At 37.2% G+C, this 24,780-nt stretch overlaps 1 protein-coding gene across 4 annotated transcripts in view; it reads right to left on the bottom strand.

The window, feature by feature from the left end:
- Positions 1-24,780, bottom strand: part of MAP4K3 (mitogen-activated protein kinase kinase kinase kinase 3) — a 124,734-nt gene that overhangs the window by 44,248 nt on the left and 55,706 nt on the right. For 2 of the 4 annotated variants that reach the window (XM_045827407.1, XM_045827408.1), the window contains exons 9-15: positions 21,253-21,384; positions 21,018-21,080; positions 20,852-20,933; positions 20,641-20,751; positions 17,826-17,904; positions 10,794-10,852; positions 9,236-9,298 (exon numbers count right to left, since the gene is read on the bottom strand). In XM_045827407.1, coding sequence (XP_045683363.1) covers positions 9,236-9,298; positions 10,794-10,852; positions 17,826-17,904; positions 20,641-20,751; positions 20,852-20,933; positions 21,018-21,080; positions 21,253-21,384 — 589 coding nt within the window. The remainder of the gene's footprint in view (positions 1-9,235; positions 9,299-10,793; positions 10,853-17,825; positions 17,905-20,640; positions 20,752-20,851; positions 20,934-21,017; positions 21,081-21,252; positions 21,385-24,780) is intronic. The other 2 variants (XM_045827409.1, XM_045827410.1) reach the window with 1 other exon arrangement.

The raw sequence follows: 24,780 nt of genomic DNA, 5'->3' as shown, positions 1-24,780 counted from the left end.
GATGATAATGATTTTTAAAAGAAGGGTCTAAAAAAACCTAATATTTTAATAGAAAATTTAGTACAGGTTCATATTTAGAGTAACATTCACGTTGGGGAGAAACTGTAGATAGATCCAATCCCAAGTCTGATGACTAAATGTGCCATGTGTGAAGCCTAGCAGGAAAGCTAACTTTGAAAGAGGCTTATTTATTAGTTCCTTCTCTGTAAATCAAGTTATGTTTTAACAACCATGGAACATATACAATGTGCTGGGCACATCACCAGGTAAAAGAATTACACTAAATCCTTCTAGTAAGTATCTAATCTCATTTAATTTAGCTGTTATTTACCAAGCACCTATCATTATATGGCAAAAATTGAGACAGTAAATCAGACAAAAAAAAAAAAGAGAAGAAATAAAAGGAGAAAAACATGAAATCTGAGCAAAGTCAGTAGTTATTTATGTATCTTTAGGGCAGTCTATGAAAAACTGATCTAAAATACTTTTTAAAAGGACTTGGAAGCTATCCTGTAACAAAATGCTACCAAAATATACTTGAAAAAGCTATCAAAATATAGGGCCTACATGATGGTAAAATGTGGCCTTAATAAGCTAAATAAGAATACATTTGAACATGCCGGGACAGACATTAAAAAATTAGTTGCATAAATCAAGCATCAACTCATTAGTGAATAAAAATACTGAACAACAGTCAAGTAGAATAAGTAACACACGGACTGAAAACATGAAGTAGCCTAGTACAGATTCAACGTGAACACTTCAACAACAATCTAAGATGGGCAACCTAGCTCAATTAAAATATGACTTTCTGAGTCACAGAGTCCTAATTTCAGTTGTTTCTTTTAATGAATGGGGGAGTATTTTGAAACCTAGGATAAAGCCTCTAAGAAAACATGGTGCCAGAAAGAAACTGAAAAAGAAAAAGGATGGGATGTGGAACGCTGGAAAAAGAAAGTACATAATCAAGAGCTCATTATATTTTTTTTACCTCCCTCAGGAGATTACAAAATCTATACTTGATGAGAAAACAGCAGGAAGTTAATAGAATTGATACAGTTGGCTACAAAAACACAAAAGAAAAAATACTTTACCAATATATTTTAACGAAGAAAAAAGAACAGCAGAAAGGGAAAATTTTCTCCTCATTAAAAAAATGAGAAAATTATGGTACAAATACAGTTGTTAAGATACCTTTAAACATGGTAGATAATTTACAGAAGTAAAATGGGTCTGAATCCTGAATAATTCAAAAAGATTTTTTTATTTCTTAGAAAGTCAGAAGAGCAAGCGTAGTTAGAACACTGGCTGATCAAGCAGTATCCCGAGTAATAAAAGCAGAAGACTTAAGAAGACTTGTATGACAAGCTTGGAAATGAATACCAGCAGGTTAGGTTTGACATTCTAGAAAATGTCCTATCATCGCACAATTATGAAATGAGCTCATTTTAGAAACTGTCTTAAATACTGGGCAAGAAAAGTGACTACACAACAGAAGAATCTTAAAGTCCTTTTGTTATATTTATTCCTAACATGTTTTTAATTCTAACTTAAATATTTTATTCTATCACAGGTGTACTGTAAGTTTCTTCAAAGTAATAATGTTACTACTCATATCCCTCCATAGCAATTAACAAAGTTTTACACACAACTAACTTTACCTATATTTTTCATTATTGGCATATGGGCCAAAATATACAGTAAAATCAGGCAAATGAAAAATAATTAGCATCAGCTGAACAGATATGTTAATATAATCTTTCAATCCAAAAACATATCAGATACACAAATCTGTATGGCTGTGGGCAAAAATGTGGGCATTGAATCATCACACTGTAGTGTTGTTTTGGGTTTTAACTTGGGCATCTTTCAAAGTTTAAAGACCTTTTTCATTCACTAACAATGCTAAAAAACCAAGCTCTGTTCTTCTGGTTTCACATATTATAATTACCTGATTTAAAAAAAAAACATCACTTTATTATAGTAATGAAAATTGAGGTGTTATATTCAAAATTCATTTACAAAACCATAAAATGAATACACTAAGTACTTAAATCAAGCAGAAATCACCGATGACATGAAACTTTTAGGCAGCAAGGTATTTTTATAAGGCAGCGTTTTTTTCTGGGTCCTAAAAGACTTAGGGCTGTCATCGTGGTGGCAACTGCTAAGATGACAGCCAGACATTTGGAGTTCATCTGGTTTCTAGTGGCCAGCAACAAGTTATTTGTAAGCAATAAAATCTTCTTGCCTTCCAGTCAAGATGGCAGCATAGCCAGACATGGATCACCTCTTCACACAACCACATAAAAATTACAACTAAAATACAGAATAACCATCACTCAGAACCATCAGAAATTGAGCTGAATGGAAGTCTGACAACTATAGAATTAAAGAAACTGTCCATCCAGACTGGTAGCAGGCATGCAGATGTGAACTGGCTAGTCCCACACCCATCTGTGGTGGATAAAAATTCAAGAGGGATATCTCAGGAGCCAGGCCCTCCAGTGCAGGGTTCAAGTCCAGGAAGATAAGTCCCCACAACTTCTGGCTGCAAAAACCAGGGGTGATTGAGTCAATGAAAGAAACTGGTGGAACCCCAAGCAGTTCCTCTTAAAGAACCCACACACAGACTCACCTACTCAGACTCACTCCCTCTGAGCTCCAGCACAGGGTAGCAGCCTGTAAGGCACCAGTGGCATACAGGGAGAAACTGAATTGTCTGGCATCAAGGTGAGTAGAGGCCACTGTCCCTTTCTAACCCCTCCCCCTAGAGAGCCACAGAGCTGGCAAACTGGTGCCATATCTGAGACTCCACCAATCTGGCTAACACTGTTTGACCCACCTTGGAGATCCTCAAAGACTCTGCCCCATCCAATTTACAGGATCACCCAAGCTGCTTCTCCATATGGTGGTCTTGGCCCATGCCTCACAACTTCCTAAATTCTCTCAAAGACTCCCCAGGCCTGGCACTAGCAGCAGCTAACCTAAATTCACAGCTTGACTTAACCTGGGAATCTCCAAACCCAGCATAAGTACAAGGCATCTCAGCTTGCATTATAGTTCAGGCAGGGTGGCCGTGGGCAAAACACAGGTGAGGGCTAACCCTGGCCTGCACCACCTAGGAAACCCCAGGGCCAGTGCACCCAGTGGACAGCTACAGACCACATCAGAGCACCACCACCCTGACCCTGCACAGCTGATCCATGGAGGGTGGAGGTTGGTGTTCAGTGGTCACAGCTAATCCTTGTAGCTGACTGGCCACTGATCTGCCTACAGCAATCAAGGCTCAACTGCAACAGGAGGGTGTACTCAAGCCATATAAAGGTTGCACCTTGAGTGTCCACTTTGGGTGATAGGTGAGGCTGTGCCACTGGAACCTACAGCAGGGGTGTCAAACTCATTTTCACCCGGGGCCACATCAATCTTGTGGTTGCCTTCAAAGGGCTAAATGTAATTTTGACTTTTTTTTTTAGCTGCTTGCTCAGCAAGTTTATTACTTTTATCTGAAAAATCTTCCTAGAAAATTGTGGTTTGGTTTATTAGCTCAGCAGCCCGTTCCTGAGCTCTGAGGAAGGTTGCTTTCTTCTGAGCTACCCAATCTTTCTTCTGGGCAAGAGAAATTTTGGGATGATTTCACCTCTTTTTTTTTTTAACTTCTTTCTTAGGCTTCTTCTCATAGCCTGGATTCTCTCGTATAGCAGCATGAACCTTCTTATACCTGTCCTCCATCATGTCTGGAGTTACACTGTTCTTTGTATATTGAGAGAATTGTTTCTTGTAAGCATCTTCTTCTATTAGGTAGCACATATAATCAGTCACATTCTGACCCATGATGTGCTTCCAATGCACTTCTGCATTGAATTCCTTGCTTTCTGAATCATAACCAGGGAACTGTTTGGTACTGTGAGGAATAGACAAGCCTCCATCCACATCTTCCTTCAGGGCCCCAAACACTTTATTTCCAGTAACAGTTCTGGCAAGCCCTGAATCCATATAGCAAGTAAAGGCACCCAGTTGACCATCAATGCTTTCCACATTGTATTCCTCTCCAGTCACCTCCACTTGGCCTTCATGTATTTTGTCCATGCCAAACTTATTGAGAGCCTGCAGGCCAGCAGCAGGCCAGTACAATATGCTGCAGCATAATTTGTCAGGCTGACCTTCACACCATACTTTGGGAGTTCATGAGCATAAGCTGCACAAACTATTATATCTCCTTCTAGATGAGCATAAGCAATCTGACAAATGATATCTCTGTTGGTTACATGAACTATCATCCTGGGTATTTGGGTGCATTGTACCTATTTTTATCCTGAATTACCAAACATTTCCAGGCACAGTAATCAGTTTTGCCCCGTCATCGTCTTCTAAATTTCACTTGGTATCTCTTGAAGTAGGCCTTATTTTTGACAACTTTTACAAACCCCATCCTGCGGATGAAAGACCCACATGTCCAGCAGAGCTCCGGTAGGGGGAAACGCTAATTTCAACCTCTTAACAGTTAAGGAGTAATTACATTTATACAGTCCTAAAATTATTTTGGCCCTTTGAAGGCAATCGTGAGGCTGATGTGGCCGCTGATGAAAATGAGTCTGACACCCTTGCCCTACAGGACACCTACTACATTAGGCCACGCTACCAAGACATGGAGTCAAAGCAGCTCTACATAAAACACAGAAACAAACATGGGAAGGCTACCCAAATGAGGAGACAAAGAAACATGACCCAAATGAAAGAACTTTTCAAAACTCCAGAAGAAGAGCTAAATGAAATTGAGATAAGCAACAACCTATCAGATGCAGAATTCAAAACACTGGTTATAAGGATGCTCAAGGAATTTAGTGAGGACCTCAGCAGCATAAAAAAGATCCAGCCAGAAATGAAGGATACACTAATTGAAATAAAAAACAATTTGCAGGGAAGCAATAGTAGAGTGGACGAAGCTGAGAATCAAATCAATCATTTGGAACATAAGGAAGCAATCAGGACTAGAAGAAAAAAGAATCCCCCCCCCCCCAAAAGAGAGGGTATTATAAGCAGCCTCTGAGACAATTTCAAGAGGTCCAACATTCACATCATAGGGGTATCAGAAGGAGAAGAGAAAGAGCAAGAAATTGGAAATCTATTTGAAAAAATAATGAAAGAAAACTTCCTTAATTTGGTGAAAGAAACATATGCAAATCCAGGAAGCACAGAGAGTCCCAAACAAGATGGATGCAACGAGGCCCACTCCAAGACACATCACAATTAAAAAGCCAAAGGTTAAAGATAGAGAATCTTAAAAGTAGCAAGAGAAAAGCAATTAATTACCTACTGAGGAGTTCCCAAAAGACTGTCAGCTGATTTCTCAAAACAAACTTTGCAGGATAGAAGGGACTGACAAGAAATATTCAAAGTCACAAAAAGCAGGGACCTACAGCCAAGATTGCTCTACCCAGCAAAGCTATCATTTAGAACAGAAGGGCAGATAAAGAGCTCCCAAGACATGAAAAAACTAAAGGAGTTCATCATCACCAAACCATTTTTATATGAAATGTTAAAGAGACTTATTTAAGAAAAAGATCAAAACTATGAATAATAAAAAGGCAAAAATACCTATCTATCAACAATTAAATCTAAAATACAAACTAAGCAGACAAGAACAGAGACTGAATCATGGATATGGAGAGTAGTAGATCAGGTGCCAAATGGGATAGGGGCGGGGGAATGGGTGAAGAGATGAGGCATTAATAAGTACAAATAGGTAGTTACTGAATAGCCTTGGGGATGTAAAGTACAGTATAGGAAATGCAGTAGCCAAAAAACTTATACATATGACCCATGGACATGAACAATGGTAGCCTAAGGGAGTGGGAGGTGATGGGTGCAGGGGACAATGGGGGAAAAACTGGGACAACTGTAATAGCATAATCAATGAAATATAATTTAAAAAAATCTTGTTCACAATGTCAAGGTTTTAGGACTAATGAAGTTAGGAGACTGATATAATTAAGGGAAGGTCACACCCATTAGGATGGCTATTATTTAAAAATAAATAAAATAAAACTTCCCCTTCCATTGCCAGAAAATAACAAGTGTTGATGAGAACTGTGTAGAAACTGGAACCCTTGTGCACTGCTGGTGGGAACTGTAAAATGATGCAACTGCTATGGAAAACCATATGGCTGCTCGTCAAATATTAAATGTAGAATTATCACACGAGCCAGCGATTCCTACTGCAGTTACATACCTACAGTAACTGAAAGCGGAGACGTGACAGATATCTGTACATCCCTGTTCACAGCACCATTATTCACAATAGTCAAAAGGTGAAAGCAACTTGTGCCCACTGACGTGTCCAATGAATAAACGAAATGTGGTCTGTACATACAATGGAACATTATCAGTCTTAAAAATGAAATTTCTGACAAATACTACAATGTGGATGAATCTTGAAGATGTTATCCCATTATGCTAAGTGAAGCAAGCCAGTCATAAAAGGACAAACGTTGTGTGATTCCAATTATAGGGGGTAACTAGAGCACAGAACAATTCAAAGAGACAGAAAATAGAATGACAGTTGTCAGGGTGTGGGGGAAAGGGAAAATGAGAGTTATTGGTGTGAGGAGTTGCAGTTTGAGAATATGAAGATGTGTAGTGACTGACTGACAGTGGTCATGGCTGCACAACAATACAGATGTACTTAATGCCACCGGACTGTACACTTAAAAATGATTACAATGGACCCTGGCTGGTGTGGTTCAGTTGGTTGGGCATCATCCCGAAAAGTGAAAGGTTGCCAGTTTAATTCCTGGTTGGGGCACATGCCTAGGTTGCAGGTCTGGTCCTGGTCAGGGCGCACATGAAAGGCAACCAATAGGTGTTTCCCTCTCACATCGATGTTTCTTTTCCTCTCTTTCTCCCTCCCTTCCTCTCTCTAAAATCTATAACCATGTCCTTGGGTGAGGATTAAAAAAATGGTTACAATGGTCAATTTTATGTGTATTTTCCCACAATAAAAAATAACTATCAACATATATATTGACTAAAATGAGAGAGTACAAGCAGTAGACAACAAACTGTTGACACGTTGGGTAGAGGCAATACAGCATAGTGGTTTGGTTGTGGATTACTGAGCCAGGCTGGTCTAAGACCAATTTCAGCTTCTTTGCACCTTCAACTGTCTTTGTACAACATAAGTTAATATATTTAAAGTGTTTAGAATAATGCCTGTTGTATAAAACTTCTAGATGACTGTTAGCTTTTATTATCATTAGAAGTGAACTTTTCAAGATAGTTTCACATGGGTACAGAAAAGAACACTGTAACTCTAAAGTATTATGTTTTTGGTGTTGTAATTGTCTTTTCTGGACAATATTAATTTAAACTTTTGATTCTGGAATATTTTACTTCCACAACAAATTTCATTGACTGTCATTCTAGCCTATTTATGCCTAATTCTGGAGAAATTTTCAATCCAGAAATCACTCTTCACTTGCTCCTCAGACGGTTTAATTCTCAATCCTCACACTTTCTGGCCCATCTGGGCCATTTGGTGTATCTTTCTTTTGTGACAGTGCATCTACTGACTCTTCTAGCTTTTCAACTGCTTCTTCCCTACTTCCATTGTTGGTTCTGTCTTTGACTACAAAACACAGGGATCATCCACTGTGGTAACTAGTCTTCTGCGCTCTTTATTTATTTAGACCGAACTGGGAGACACATGAAATCTCATGGTGTCATTGGCTATTTCCTCTTTGATTACTCCAATCTCCCTCTTTTGAGCTAATCCCGTAATTCCAGCAACAGTATGACCATTTCATAATTTTAGCTCTTTATCTGTCATCTCTCAAAACTGTGGTCTCTGCCAGTGACTGTCCTCACACTGATTCCCATGAAACACAGGAGATATACGTATCCATTTTCTTCCTGAAGAATCTACAGTGCTTGCTACACAATACTGAAATCAGTCTTAGTCCCTCCCGGAAGCCAAATAAGCCACACAATGCAAAATCTTTTCTTCTCTAATTTTATTGTAGCAATTATATGTCAGCCTCTCCTCATCAACAGTCGCTACCTGGCAAAGTTTTGGCAATCCAATATATTTTTTCATGCATGGCTAACAGTTTATGTAAGTAAGTATTTTCTGCTTATTGAGACAGCAACTTCCCTGAAAGAAGAATTATGTCTAAAATACCTTTTATGTTCTACAAATATTATAGGGCACAGATTTAAGAATTTATGTTAAAAACCACTGACTGATTGATTAAGAGAGCACAGATTTTAGAGAGCACAGAACAGGGTGTGAGAGGAAGAGGGGAGAGGGAAAAAGGGGATAGAGGGGGAGGGAGAGAGAGAAACTGATTTGTTGTTCCACCTATTTATGCATCAGTTGATCCTTGTATGTGCCCTCACTGGGGATCAAACCCACAACCATTGCATATTGGGACAATGCTCTAACCAAATGAACCACTTAAATCAACCAGAATTGAAAAAGGTATGTTACTGAAGCAGAGAGGAAGAAAAGGTGAGGAAAATTTCACTGAAAAGGCAGAAAGGTGAAATCTAGGAGTAAACTAAAGGCAACTGGGGGCCCTGGCCAGCTACAGAAGTAGCTATTTATTTAATAGTGACTATTAAAAGTATTTATTTAATATTCACCAGGATTAATGTCCTATCTTTTCTTACCTAAATGTAAGACAGTCAATATTTCTAACATCAAAGAAGGCTTTAAAATCCAAATTTTGGCTTCAGAAAACTGGTATTATATAACATCATTGTGCTAAAATTTCATCTGAGACTGGTTTCTTTGTTAATTAGGGGTAAATTATTTCTTTAAATGATATGCATATAATTCATGCAATATATAGAAATGGTTTTATATCTATGAGTAGATATGTGTATATATATATATGGATGGTTCCTAGTTCATTAAAACAAGTCATATTAAAACTGGACATTTTTATAGGGAAATGTACTAAAAAACATATTTGAGCCACAAAATTAAATGTTTTTACATAAAAATGTTTATTTTTTACTACAACACTGTAATATATTTGAGTAGATATATTATTTATCTTGTTATGGAAAAACTGCTATAATCCTTAATATATAGAAGCTTGCTAAAAAGCAAGAACTTATACAACAATGTTTAAATTCGTTCATTAAAATTGGACAAAATGTTTGACTAAAAAAAAAAAACAGAACAAAACTAAAACAATGCTGACAAAGAAAATCAGAAGATGAGAAATACCAGATTAGATCTTGCAGTGTAGTACATTTCTTCTGAACTGTCCAAAAAACCATCACTGTCGGGCTGTTTAGCAGAGACCAAGAAACCCAAGTTATTTACACTTAGACTAAAAGCTATAAATTCACAAAGGGAAATTTTCTTAAGTAAGTCCTGCTAACATAATTTTGTTAAGGCTCATGCAAAGTCAAATCACATTAAGGAGCTTCTAAAAAAGCAACATTGCAACAAACTGGCTCTACAATGCAGTTACTAAATTAGTACAGAATTTAAAAACATGCAATACCAACTCAAAAAGAGAAAGCAAATAGACTGCCTTAACAAAATACAATTAGCATTTATAAAAATCTTGAGTACTTTTTCTTCTTAACCTTCTCCGTCCTCTATGTAAATGTCAGGCTTCAATATTGTAATATGATCATTTTAAGAATTTTTCTTTAACATTCCTTTCCTCCATGCTGGTACACTGAATGGGAATAACTCCAAAAGTTAGAGGCTAAAGACTCCTTTTGGATATCTTTAGTCAGGTGGGTTAAAATAAACCTTAAATTTAAGAAGAAAGTTCCCACTTCAACCCTTAGTACTTATTCCTGTATTTTTGGACCATAAGACGCGCCCAAGTTTTAGAGGAAAACAGGAAAAAAAATTTTTGAAGCAAAAAATGTGGTAAAATATTTAATAACATAAATAACATAATATTTCACCAATGTAAATGTAAACAGAACTCAACAGCAGCAGTAACAACCATCATTACTCCTCCCAAATGAGGGGAGGGGTGCATCTTATAGTCCGAAAAATATGGTTACAGTTCCTCTGTTCTCATTATTAAATAGAAAAATAATGCAACATTATCTGGAGCTCTGGTAAAGTAACTGCATTAGGATTAATTCTGTTTATTTTTTAAGTCTCATGTTTAATTGTTCCATAGAATATTAATACCTCAAATATGTGCGAAGCATTTTGCTTCTAAGACTACATCTAATCTATTATCACATGTTTCAAACAAGTACAAAACATTAACAAAAAGGAATCATGAAGAGAAAGTTCATATAGTCTGCAAGTTTTAAATGAATGACGAACTTGATCTATTATGTATGCCTAGTCTCTCCTGAGTTCTAGTACTCCAAACAGACTGACTCTACTCTGGTGTTTAAAAAACTGGCCTATACTCTTGAAAGACTGCCCATAAATTTAGTGAGAAGGACTTTTACTGATCCAACATTTTAGTTTAAAATTACGGCATTTATCCTAATAAATACATACACAAAGAGATGCTAAAAAACTGAAAAACAAAAATAAAAAGGAAATTAAAGTGCCAGCATTAAAAACATTTAATTAGAGACTGATAAAGCTAGTAAGTTTTTCCTAAATAATTTTGAAAATATTCAATCTCAGCAACACAGATTTATTTATTCTGAATTTCAGAATGACTTACCTTTTCATTTCCCCAAATGCATTTGAAAATATTAATGACTAGCTTTTTAAGTCAGTTTCAATATATCATGAAGACTAATTAAAACATTTATTTTCAATGTTAACATTCCAAGATGAAACTACTTACAAGTTCATGATGTGGTTCCGTCTCCTTCCTTAAGGGTGGATCAAATTTTACTTGGCCAACTAAAAAAAAAAAAAGTAAAGCCATGATCTGTTTCTTTATTCTTAATGATAATACTAATTTAAATAGTTACTCTATGGCAAAACACATTTAATTTTACTATCTACACTACATTAATCACAATACAAAGATTTAAATAAAGAATCTGTTAGCCAGAAAAGTTCAAGAAAGTCTAAATTGTTAAAGCTTAATCTGTTAATAATAGGCCTTTTCCACAGTAAAAAAGAACATAATTATCAAAATTATGTTATAGTCAGGATGAACTTGCTACTTCATTGTGATCCAGCATAAAATAGAGACAGTCTTAATTGAGGGCTGAAGTGGGCAGACAGCAATTGAAGCAGAGTGCTTTTGGAAGCCAGTCTGCCAGATGGCCTGGTGTTCAAAAACTTATGTAGTGCCTCACCATAGCCCCAAGGTTGGTCTGTGTAACCAAATGAATAGGGCATGGTGATGGCATATCACTTCCAAGATGAGGCTCCTGTGTTGGACTCTGTTGAATCACTTGCTCTGGAGGAAGTCATGCTGTGAGTAGTCCTAAGGAGAGGCTACAGAGCAAGGAACTGAGGCCTGAGACCGACAGTTACGTGAGTAACCTCGGAAGCAAATCCTCCAGTCTAGTGAAGCCTTTAAATGACTGCGGTCCCAGCTGACATTCTGATTTTAAGTTCATGACAAACCCTGGGCCAGAACCACTGGTTAAGTTGTCCTGGATTCCTGACCCTCAGAATGAGTAAAATAATAAATGTTTAGTATTTTAAGCTGCTAAAGTTTAGGATAATTTGCTATACAGCAATAAATAACTAATATACTACTGTAGCTAAAGTATAAAGTAGCTAGAGCAGACATAAGTTAACAATAATGCATTCATCTTTTTCCTTGCTGTTCTAATATACTGAAGTTTCACTACCTTTACCTTAATTTCTGTATCTCGTTATCATTATCTGATTTTATAGCCTCGGTACAACATTCAAGAACAATGAGACAAAAGCAAAGACATGAATATAAATATAAAACATTACAGTTCGACTAATAAGAGCTTTACCTAAAACTGCAACCCTTAGTCCAGGTGGGCAAATGAGTGAGATTTCAAAATACCATCACTTTTACGACTGTTTTGATTTTAGCTTAATGTATGATTAATTGTGAATGTTAATACCAATGTAAGGAGACCATGAGATTAAGACATTTTGTAATATTAGGCACAAGTAAAAAAGGTTGTGAAACACAGCCCTGCAAGATCTCCATTTGTGTGTGACTACGTGTATGCTTTATAGCTGTTAATGGACTAGGTATCAGTGTCTGGCCCTTGAAGATAAGTAGGCTCTTCAATAACTGGTTTCTTACACCTGTTCACACACGTTGGGAACTGCCCTGCCTCATTTCAGAAGCTGTAACGCCCCCATGGTTAAGGCTGAGTGAGCGACCTTCGGACCATAAAGGAGACACTAAAGGAGACAAGGCTTATCTCCCTGGCAGGGGTGCCACTTCTGCTCCTTTTTCTTCATCCATAACAGGCCCCCAATGCTTGATTGGCCAATGCTCAGTTAGCCAATGATGGGTAAGATTCCCCAAAGGGGGAATGACCCAAGACAGGCACAATCACATGGAGGGCCTCAGGGAAGGACTTGGGGGGCTATGGAGAAAGGGGGTGATGGACCCTTGCCCCTCGGCTTTGACAAAGCCTGAGCCTTCATTCTGTCTGCGAGAAGTCTCCTAATCTCTTGGCTGCCTTATTACCCCTGCCTGATATAAACCTGAGACAAGGCCTTAAGCTTGAAACAATGCTGGTGGTGGGTACCGCCCTGTGCTGGAAAGGGAGGGTTCCCTAGGGCAATCAGGCCTAAGAAAAAATATGTAAAATCCTGTAAAACCTGCTTTCTTTAGAATGCTCTCAATTAAACAAGGGTCCAAGCAAGAAGTGAGTTTCTTCCTCAAAAGTTTTACTGCTCTTTAGCTATCTGACCCTGACTCAAAATAGGCCCTCAGAGTTCTTTGTTATCTAGTGTTTGATCCTTACAGCCTGACAATGATTAATGAGCTTCACCTGTATTTGTGTGCTAAACGAACCTAATAAAAGCCCATTGAGGAAAAGGCTCTTGGCCCTTCTCCTTTGAGAGACTGGCCACCTTTCCTCCCCAAGCAGATCATGTCTTGGTAGATTTATTCTCATCCATGGTGGCCAGGGGGTGGGGGAGGGCCTACAGGCGGAGCCCCCTCACAATCACACATCAAAGATTACAAAATAACCTTTAGTAAGGTATTATAAACAATATACATATCACCTCGATAGAGGTGTACTGAACAGCTCTCATCTACGCTTGTCATCAAAAAGCAAAATTAAATCTTTAATAAAGTTACATGAGGACAGTTTCTGCACACATCTGCCTTGTGTTATTGTCACACATGAACATGCCTATTTTCTTTACCAGACTGTATGATCACTGGCTACAGGGATACAGAGATGTTGTCTTAGAATGACCTCCATAACAAAGACAGAACCCTAACTGTAGCAGATATTCAATACTCCTATACTCCGGGGGAATGCACTTCGTGAAAAGGGGGCCTGTATTGGGGGCGGGCGGGGGGGGGGGGGCAAAGTCCCTATGGAGATTCATTCTTCACATCTACACTGGCATCACTCTTCTGTTCTCTTCAAATTCCCTGAAGGTATGACAAGCTTCCGCCACAGGATCTCCCAACTATTGTTCAAATAATTGTTGGTTAATCATCTCAGGCTGCAATGCTGTTTACGATGCTCTTAATAATGTCAAAAACTCCTGCTTATGTGTAATTGTATATTGGTGTTGATCGTTTCCCCTACCATCTCCTTGAATGTATGTCAAGCAACACACCATAAACTTATCTTTTAATACCCAGATGAAAACTCCTTTTTAGCATCTTTGAGATAGCTCATTATCACCTGCTGAGACTTCATTAGCTATTATGGGTCAAAACTAATTCTACTAAGGCAGACAAGAGCCCCAGAATTACTTCTTAAAGCAAGCCTTTGTCACCTTTAACTAAAGGTAGAGGGGACCGCCTAAGAGGAAAGAAGTAACACCTTTCTGCAAATGAGTCAGTTGTTTTATGTATGCCACCTAAACAGCATTTAGTTTAGTGAAAACGTTGGTTGCAAGGAGAGACACCATGTAATTATAAACATGAAACACGTTCAAGAGAAACATTATTAAAATAAATTATTTTTCCAAAGCCTGCCCTTGTAAAAAAAGTCAACAGCACTACTGACTGTTCTACACATCATCTCACATAAAATCATAAAACATTCTAAATCAGCTGGGATTAGAACACTGTATCCTCTCTGCCCTGGTTCCCAGATCTGCTCCTCCTACTCTCCTGGATGATTATGTCTTCTTTAAATCCTTGATTGTTGGACATAGGTACAGTTCGATTTTCTGGTAGTTCTGGGTGCGCTCTGTTTTGAGGTTAGTTGTAATCATTATGGTTGTGCAAGGAAGCAAAGCATGTTGCCTATGCCTCCATCCTGACTGGAAGTTGGGAATGTATTCTTTTTTTATGAAGCATATTTTAATGATTATGCTATTATAGTTGTCCCAATTTTTTTCTCCCCTTTATCCCCCATTTTGCCCTGCACTCCCCCACCCTCCAGTAATTCCCCCTCTTTAGTTCATGTCTATGGGTTGTACATATAAGTTCTTTGGCTTCTCTGTTTCCCATACTATTCGTAATCTCCCCTGTCTATTTTATACCTCCCCTTGTCTATTTTATGCCTACCAATTACGCTTCTTATTCCCTGTACCCCCCCCATTTTTCCCTCCCCCACCCTACTGATAATCCTCTGTGTGATATCCATTTCTCTGATTCTGTTCCTATTCTAGTTGTTTGCTTAGTTTTTGTTTTTCTTTTTTGGGTTCAGTCGTTGATAGTTATGAGTTTGTTGTCATTTGATCTTCTTCTTCTTAGGTAAGTCTCTTTAACATTTTGTATAGTTAAGGGCTTGGTAATGATGAACTTCTTTAACTTGACCTTTTCTGGGAAGGACTTTATCAGCCTTTCCGATATAAATGACAGCTTTGCTGAATAGAGTAATCTTGGATGTAAGTCCTTGCCTTTCATGACTTCAAATACTTCTTTCCAGCCCCTTCTTGCCTGTAAGATTTCTTTTGAGAAATCAGCTGATAGTCTTATGGGTACTCCTTCATAGGTAACTGTCTCCTTTCCTCTTGTTGCTTTTAAGATTCTCTCTTTTTCTTTAATCTTAGGTAACTTAATAATGATGTGCCTTGGTGTACTCCTTGGGTCCAATTTCTTTGGGACTTTCTGGGCTTCCTAGAAGTCTTTTTCCTTTGCCAGATTGAGTTTTTCTTCATTATCTGTTCAAATAAGTTTTCGATTTCTTGCTCTTCCTTTTCCTCTTCTGGCACCCCTAAGATTCAGGTGCTGGAACATTTAAAGTTGTCCCATATGTTCCTAAGACCCTCATTTTTTTGAATTCTTGTTTCTTCATTGTGGTTGAACGTTTATTTCTTCTTTCTGCTCCAAACTGTTGACTTGAGCCCTGGTTTCCTTCCCTTTACTGTTAGCTCCCTGTATATTTTGCTTTATTTCACTTTGTGTAGCCTTCATTTCTTTCTTCATTTTGTGACTGAGCTTAATCAATTCTGTGAGCACCCCTGATTACCAATGTTTTGAACTCTGCATCAGGCAGGTTGGCTATTTCTTCATCTCTTAGTTCTATTTTTGGAGTTTTGATCTGTTCTTTCATTTGGGCCATATTTCTTGGTTTTTGAGCACTTGTTAGGTTTAAGGGGGCAGAGCCTTAGGTATCTGCCAGAGCGGGATAACCCTCTTTGCTGTGTTGTGGTGTAGTATGTGGGGGAGGGGCCCGAGAGGGAACAATGCCACTGGCTCGCTCGGCTGTAGCCCAAATTTCCAAGGAACTCTCCTGTGAGACTGGGAGTTTCTTCAGCTGTTGCAATCCCCACAGTGATTTACAGCTAGACGTTTTGTGTCTTTAGTTTCCTGTTCAGCCAGCTCCACCTCTTGTGCATTGCTGCTCTCCACCCCTTCCACTGGTATGGATGAATGTTTCTTTAACTCCTTAGTTGTTGGAGTTTCATGCAATCTGATTTTCTGGCTCTTCTGGTTGTTTATTGTTTTTAAATTGGTTGTTATCTTTCTTTTGGTTGTGCAAGGAAGCAAAGTATTTCTACCTACACCTGCATCTTGGCCAGAACTTGGGAACATTTTCTTTAACAGGCGTCTTAAGTTACCACATTACCTAATTTCCCTAAGGTCATTCTGAATTTCAGGTCCCTAAGGTTAAATCTTTAGCTCACAGAGAAGTGTTATTATAAGCCTGATTACACTAATTAGCATTTTAAGTCATAGGGAATTAATGCTTACAAGAAGAAAAAAGTTAAGGCACTATTATTCCAAAGATTCCTGTTGGAAGTTTATCATTAATAGGTTGACAGTACTGGATCTCATGTGAATGAATGGTCTGTTCTGCGGAGTCCATAATTTGGCTATCTGTAAGAATTACTTGGAGAGCTATTTTAAAAAGGTAGAATCTTGGGTTGACCCAAGACCTGTTGAATCAGGATCTGTGGAAAAGTGGGGCTTGAGAATCCATTTTTAAAGGTTCTCAGGTTATTCAGATGTTCAGCCAGTTTGCAGACCCCTACCTCTCCTTGATGCTCAAAGACTGGCCCTTGCACCGTCAGCATCTACATACCCTGGGAACTTGCTGGAAGTAACACCCTCAGGTCCCGCCCCAGATCTACTGAAATCAGGAACTGCACTGACATGCACACATAAGTTTAAGAAGCACTGCTGTGATTTCTTCTCTACTGCCCATTCTACAGATTTTGTTCCTCTTCCCAAATAATAACATAAATACACACCCCTTCTACTACCAAAAAATTCCTCAGGAACAAGGAAAGTAAAATTCTTACTGCCTTAATTAAACTTTATCTTTAAAAGGGTTTGGTAAAAAAAACTACTTGGAAGAAAATAAAGCAAAAATGCTATAATAAAACGACAACTTAAAATCTTGTCCTCTAACTATCTAAATGCTCAAGCCAGAAAAATTCATATTTATCCTTGAATCCTTTCTTTCTCTTAAGACCTACAGGTAATCCTTCAAAAAATCTTTTTGGCTACTGTATCTTCAAAATATATCAAGAATTTGACTACTACTCATATTTGACCTGTAACACCCTGGTGTACGCTATTATCTTCTCTATTTAGGACTATTGCAGTGGCCTCCTAACCAGGTCTTTGCTTTCAGCCTTGCCCCATGTAAGGGTACTCTCAGTAAAATGGGGAGAGGGATTGTTTTAAAACACGAGTCGTATTACCTCAAACCTAGCTTAAAGTTTTCAAATGTCCCCCTATTTCTTTCAGAGAAACAATCTGAAATCCTTATACTAACTATATATCCCTGCCGGACTACTCCTCCACTTCACCTACCGCTCTGGCCTTATTTCCTCTTACTCTCCCCCTTCGCTCCCTCCACTCCAGCCCCACAACTCCTTCATTGTTTCTAGAACATTTCAAGCATAATGTCCCTTTAGGGAGACTTTGCTATGACTCTTCCCTCTGCCTGAAATTCTTTTTTCTTAAGACATCCACATAGCAACCCCCCTTTCATTCTTTAAGTCTTGGCTCAAATGGAAAATTCTTAGTGAGGTCTTCTTCTATAAACTTATTTCAAATTGAATCTCTCTATCCCTAAATCAACATTTCTGATCCTTTATTTTGCTCTATTTTTTGTAAGTAGCATTTATCTTCTATCATTCCTTATAAATAATTTATATAGTCGAGTAGAGGGCTTTTGTATCTGTTTTGTTACTCCTGCATCTCATTTATTAGAATGGTGACAAAGAGTAAATATTGATATAACAGGCATTCAATAAATATTTCTTATACAAAACAACAAAAAAAGAAATCTTAATGTTAAATTATAAACTGTGTACAGCACATACTTACAGTTTATCTCTGAGCGTGTTTTTTCTTCTCTCACATTTCTACTTGTTGAGTGAATTCTATGTGGCACGGCAACAAGAGGCTAGGAAAGAACAAAATCAATGATGTGGCATTAGATAATCAAATCACAGTCTGGTCTCCACAAAATTACTCAAATATGAAACAAATACTTCATTTTATGCAAAAGTGGGAATGAAGTACAACTTTGCCAATATTTTTTTTTAAAGGCAACCACAAATTGGAACTCTTCAGTCCTCAAGCTGGGAGCTTCTCAAGATTAGGGATATATTTTATCCATAGCAGGTTCTCAGTATAAAGGTCCTCTTAATTAAATATATTCAAAATTCAATATTCCAGTAATTTGATAGCTGTTCAAAAGCTACAGCTAACTTTCCCAGTTGCAGAGGAGAAAAGCTGTAATAAAAAAAAAAATCTACCTCAACTTCTTATTTCAAAAAGGCTGAGATAAATTAAATGAAATGAAATAATGCTAAATGTGTTAATGATTTATGGTCCTTTTACTTAGTAAACACAATTTTCTCCCTTTACGTTTTTCTTGTATGAGCAGCTCTTTATTTTCTTTCCCTTTATTTTAAAAATCTTTCTGTTTTGCTACTTTCTGAGAATTCTGGGGTGTAAGTGGAGTGGGGATGAAGTCTCCTGTCCGTTAAGTCACATCACTTCTTTCAAATTCTGTTTGCATGGTCCCTGAGCATCTGCTACTCAGTTCACGCACAAACGGCCGAGTGTGTACTTGTGTTGCCTCTTGCCTCCCACTAATTATACATACACTTGTGATATTTTTGCAAAAATTGATAACTCAGTGTGGGAATTAGCAAACACAGATAAAACTGAGGCAAAGAAGTAAAAAGTGATAATCCTGGTTAGTGTTAGAAGTGAAATTTAAATCAAACTTAAGTGGAGTTAAGGAAGAAAAAAGATGACAGTGAGAGAGCTGATGTGGTCACTGTTCAAGACACTGCAGACACACAGCTAGAGGAACAGAGTAAACTAAGCTCAGGTGAACTTACTGACATGAATGAGGAAGTACTGTAGTTGGGACAAAACAGGGCACCAGCAAAAAACTTCCTGTTACTGGGATACTGAGATATTTCATTCATTGAAAATGCAAAAGGTAAGATGTGGGAAGCCCAGCCAAACTTAGAAAGGAATGTGATACCACGGCACAGAAAAGGTACTCACTCTGTCATAAAGTTATATGGAAAAGGCCAGCACTGTGCAATCTACTCAGTAAGGAGACTACTTGATAGTTAAACTATCTATAAAAGTTCTTTTAAACAAGGAAACAGTGTACTAAATAAATACAAATTTTACTGTTTTTACCACTTCCCTATACATTTAAAACTGCCAATAAGAGAATTTTTAATGGTCTGACATTTTTTTAAGGTCACAAAATAATTACAGTCTCCCCCTCCCCCCTACTAAGATTGCGTTGCAGGGTTTCAGCTTACATGTCACTATTACAGTCCTGCACTACCATGTAAACTGAGGACTGAATTACAGAAGAGTTTATAAAAATGGAGTTTTTAAAAAACAAAATTGAGCAAAACAAAAACCAACTTTTTCCTTAGTATAATTATAAGGTCAATAAGAAGTTATATTTTTAAAGTTTTATGTTTCCAAACTCCTTTTGAAACCTTTAACAAAAGGACAGATAGCTTTATTTAATCAACTGTATAAAGACAGCAAGCTAGACCAATAGTGAATTGATAGAAAGGTTTTCTCTGATTTAAGATAATCTGCAACCACTTTTCTGACCACTGAGAGCTACCATTCTTACAGCATCATCAATGAAATTTATACCATTTTTAAGTGCCTTCCACAAAGTCAGTGAAATTAAGGCTATCCACTTCAGTTACAGACTCAATAACAGAATTTTGCCACGACACATATACTGAATTTATCTTTGGTGCCACTATTATCAGCTGAGCTATTCCTGTTAAGTATGCCAACAGAAGTGAGGCTTCCATTAATATCAATGCTTCCATAGCATTACAGTTATTTCATTCAATGATTATACTGGTTCATTTTTAAACATTTCCATAGTGGACAATTAGGGTTTTAGTCACAAAAAAATCTTATACTTCTTACTAACCACTAATAATTCATCACGTTGTATAAGGATTCTTTTTGAGAAGAAAACAGAATAGAAATTTTAAGTATATTCTAACATCTTGTTTATATGCTTCCCATTTGCAATCTCTTTTAGAGTGGATGATTTATTTAGCAACTTCATCTACAATGACTACTTTAAAATAACTACAGTAACTTCAACAAGTGGGTTAGATGATTCTGCCTTTGCCATTTTCAGACAATAGCTGCCTATAGCCAATAAGAAAAATCTAGCACATCACTTTCCTTGAAGAAACTAAGTCAGAGTTGGCTGTTCCCTCAACAGTTTGTTCTTTTTTTATCCTCACCTAAGGACATTTTTTTCCCATTGCTTTTAGAGAGGGAAGGAGAGAAAAAACATCGATGTGAGAGAGAAACATCAATCAGTCACCTTTCTGTACACACCCTGACTGAGGATCGAACCTGCAACCAGGGTATGTGCCCCGACCAGGTAATGAGCCCACGATCTTTCAGTCATGGGATGAAGCTCCAACTAATTCAGTCAAACTGGCCAGGGGCCCTTAATAGTTTTTTACTTAAACCAGCTTTATTGAAACCAGATTCCAAATTTTAAAAAACTGAATTTGGAATGTATATATATATAACAATTCCTACAGTAACTAAGATATAAATAAAAAATAAAATAAAAATAAAAATAAAAGTATACAGTAACAACAATTCCTACCTCAGGATCATCATCATCAAAATCATGGTACGAGGAATGATCAGGATTATTCACTTTATCCAAGAGTTCAATTGCCAAAGACCGTGTCAAAGGTTGTGTGACAAATGGGTGCTATAAAGATAAAATAATAAAGCACAGAACACTTATGAGAACTTTGATTGAGTGACATTTATTTTTTGAAAAAAGACATAGTTCGGGGCAAAAGTAATACCTGCAATAACTTTTCAGCTGTAGGTCTTTTTTTTGGATTTTTGGTTAGTGCCATTTTCACAAAATGATGAAAACTATTTGACCTAAGAAATTTAAAAAATTAAACTTTCATTTTCAATGATTTTCCCCCTCATAACTATAAAAGTAAATAACACAAAGATGCTCACCACTTCATTTTATCTTTTAGTTTAGGAGGCTGAAAATTGCTTTTCGTCATTAGAAATAATGCTCTGAAAAAAATCAACAACAAATCATTATGCAGCATTTTAAGACTTCATATTAATATATAATGTAAATTCTATTACTCTTATCCCAAAATAAGGTAAAGCAAGACAAAATGTATCATTTGTTCATGAAATTTCCTTATTTAAAAGTAGGATTCTTTAACTAGGATACACTGACCTCATTGGGTGTAAGTCAAACATAGGCGGCTGGAGCTCAGCAAGTTCTATGGCGGTGATCCCCACTGCCCAGAGGTCACAGAGCTGATTGTACCCCCCTTTCCTCTCAACAGCTGCGACTTCTGGAGCCATCCTGAAGGAAATATTCCAGAAAAGAAAACCTTCTGTTTATTGTATCTTCCTTCGCATTCCCACAAGAGCCACATGGAACCATCACTGTCTAAGCTGAAATCTACTTAGGATTCGGTGTCTGAAAAATAAGTATGTAGTACTTACAAGGCCCATTTCTCCTAGGATCTCATCATTTTATAAGAACCTCCATCCCAAACCCCTACTGGTGACTTATTACTTTGTTATACTGTAAAGGCTTGTAAAAATTTATAATCACTATGGAACTTATCCCAAATTTGTCCATACTCCAATTTCTCTTCTGCATAGCAAAATTCTAGAGAAGGACCATCTTGCAATAAGTATTCTATAATTTTTAGCTTTACCTCCTTATATCAATAAACTACAATCTGGCCTCTGACTGTTTTCATTTGACCAAAACTATCTATTGGGGCACCAATAATCTTAATTTAGTACTTAACTCATGTTTATCATAAACTTAATTGGCATTTTTTCAGTTTTATTATAATGGTGGAGAGATTATAAAAGTGTCTGTTTTTAACTTAATCTTTATTGTATTTCCTCCATTACCATTTAGTCCCCTCATACCTGCCTCCCCCCAACAATCAACACACTGTAGTCCATGCCTAACCCTTTTTCCTTTTTGCTCAAACTCTCTACTCCCTCACCTGTCTCCTCCACTGGCTGTGAACAAACTGAACTAAAACAAGGAAAAACGTGTCTGGTTTTTAAAAATAATTTATTTATTCATAGAAAAGTTGCCCAAACTCAGAATTATTTTTTCTTTTTAACTTTCTTCTAGTCTTATTCTAATTATGCCTGTATAAATTTGTATTTTATTTGAATAGTTATATTAATTTTCAAATATTAAAATTTTCAAATACTGAAACACAATTTTGCAAATAATTTGAGATAAAGATCTCAACTCTTAAATATCAAAAGAGAGATTTAAATAAGTAGCCTTACTTATGTACATTTGTCTTCCTGGTACAATTTCAGAAAAGTCAAGTCAGTCAGTAAAGTTACAAAAAAAAAATGCTAACTTTCAAATGCTTGGTCTTAAAATCTTATTATTCTTCAAGTAGCTCTATAAATATACAAGTTATTATAAGAAAAGTGAACATTAGAGTATGTCAGTTAATACTTTATTGATGGCTACAAAACAGCTGGCTGGTTCTTACCCCAAAGAATCCCAGAAAGGCTGACAAAGTTAGGTTATAAACTTATAAAAGTACACTTGAGGTTGGAGCTGAAAACGTGTATTAGAAAGTGTCACATCTAAATAAAAAACAGTGCTCCAGAACTCTCCTTGTGTCCCTCAGGACTCAGGAACGGCTCCTTCCCCATTCCACCAGGATAAAGAACAAGAGAAACTGAGAGGCTTCAAACTAAAAAAAAACGCAAAACAAAGAAAAGCAGGGGCTGTGGACAGAAGTCTGTGTGTAGAACAATGAGTCTCCCCTCTTCCTTCACCTGCTCAGTCCTCAGTGAACACCAGGTTTAAACACTACCTCCACTGCACACAGCGCTAGGAGTGAGTTTTCAGTGCCTTGCTCTTTAATAAGAACCAGAAGATAAAGATTACGAGTCATCTGAGGGAAGCCTCCATCACAAAAGCATTAGATTAAAAAGTTGAGAGAATCTTATAGAAAGTAGAACAAAAGATATTTTTAAAAAGTGGTACAAAAGTTAAGAAACTTAATGGATTAATCCAAGTGGCCCAAGGTATAACCACTGACATCCAGAAAGAGAGAGCAGAATAAAGTATAGCAAAGAAATTATCAAAGAAGTAATATAAGAACATTTCCCTGAACTGAAAGACATGAATCTCCTGATTGAAAGGTACAAATGCCAAGTACAACAAATAAAAGTAAAAACAACAAAAACCCAAAAACATTCTGAGGTACATCATCATGGAACATCATCAAACCACTAGAAATGATTCTAAGGGACAGGGGTTACATTCAAAGACCACACTTCCATCAGCATCAGAGAAAAGAAGACTCTTAATACTTCAAAAACTGCAATCTAGAACTCTGTATTGACCCAAATTATGAGTCAACTGTGAGACTAGATATGCTGAGTGTCAAAAATGATACTGAAATTTCTTGGGAAGTTATCAAAACACATGTGAGGGGAAATGGTAATGAAAGAGGAAAACTTGGATTCTGGGAAATGAATGAATTCCCAAGCTGAAGACGAAAAATTCCCAGGGTTTGCCCTGGCTGGTGTAGCTCAGTAGATTGGGCATGAGCTGCGAACCAAAGGGATGCCGGTTCAATTCCTAGTCAGGGCACATGCCTGGGTTGTGGGCCAGGTGCCCACACACTGATGTTTTTCTCCCTCTCTTTCCCCCTCCCTTCCCCTCTCTCTAAAAATGAATAAATAAAATATTTAAAAAAGAAATTACCAGGGAGAAGCTATGCAAAAAGACCTTGAAAATAAACAATTCAGGTTGGAATATGAGGGAAGACGACTCCAAAAAGGATTATTGTAAGAAAAAAAAAAGCAAAAAACAAACAAAAATAATTTGATAGGCTTTATGATGTGGACAATTATATACAGGCATGTTACAGAACTGAAAAATACAAAAAGGTATAGAAGTTAGCTAGGGATTAAAAAGTAAGCAAATTAAAAATAAATATATTTCAAGTTGGCAAATGTAGTAACAGTAGAACAATTGACTCAGCAAGTACAATACAAGGATTAGAAGACTGGAAGACGAATGAAGAGAGCTAAAATCCTCACCTATCATGATACAGTCTATAAACAATAACAGGTATGCTAGAGATGTCAGAAGATACAACTAGATCAGTTTTTAATTTTTTTTTCAAATTCTCACCTGAGGATATATTTATTGACTTGAGAGAGAGAGAGAGAAATATCAGTGTGAGAGACAAACACTGATCGGTGGCCTCCTGTATGTGACCCGACCGAGGATCAAACCAGCAATAGATATGTGCCCTGACAGGCCTAGAACCTGCAACCTTTTGGTGTACAGGATGACACTCCAGCTAACCAAGCCACCCGACCAGGGTCTACATAAGTTTGTAAGCCCTTTAGCACTGCTGAACTTCTAACATATACATCCATCTGATAAAAAGATCAATACAAAAAACACCATCATCTCCTAAATATGAAAACAAGTCACCCAGATTAGTCCATCCCACTGCTAATCAGGCCAACTAGGAGGACATCAGAGGGAGTGCTGGCGCTTAAGCTGAAGGAATGAACAGTGTGCACAAAAAAAGCTCTCTATCTGCCCGCCACTATATTTACAATGACTAATAGCACATCTAGCACACAGTGAGTGATCGAAAACATTTATTGAGTAAATTAATGAATAATTTTTATAGAATAGTTAAAGAATACCTAGCAGACAAATACAGTTTACAAAGAT

This window comes from Phyllostomus hastatus, unplaced genomic scaffold, assembly GCF_019186645.2.
Source record: "Phyllostomus hastatus isolate PE091 unplaced genomic scaffold, TTU_PhHast_1.1 phas_scaffold_78, whole genome shotgun sequence".
NCBI lineage: Eukaryota > Metazoa > Chordata > Mammalia > Chiroptera > Phyllostomidae > Phyllostomus > Phyllostomus hastatus.
Note: the sequence above shows the minus strand (reverse complement) of the source record. Positions and strands in the feature narration are given on the sequence as shown.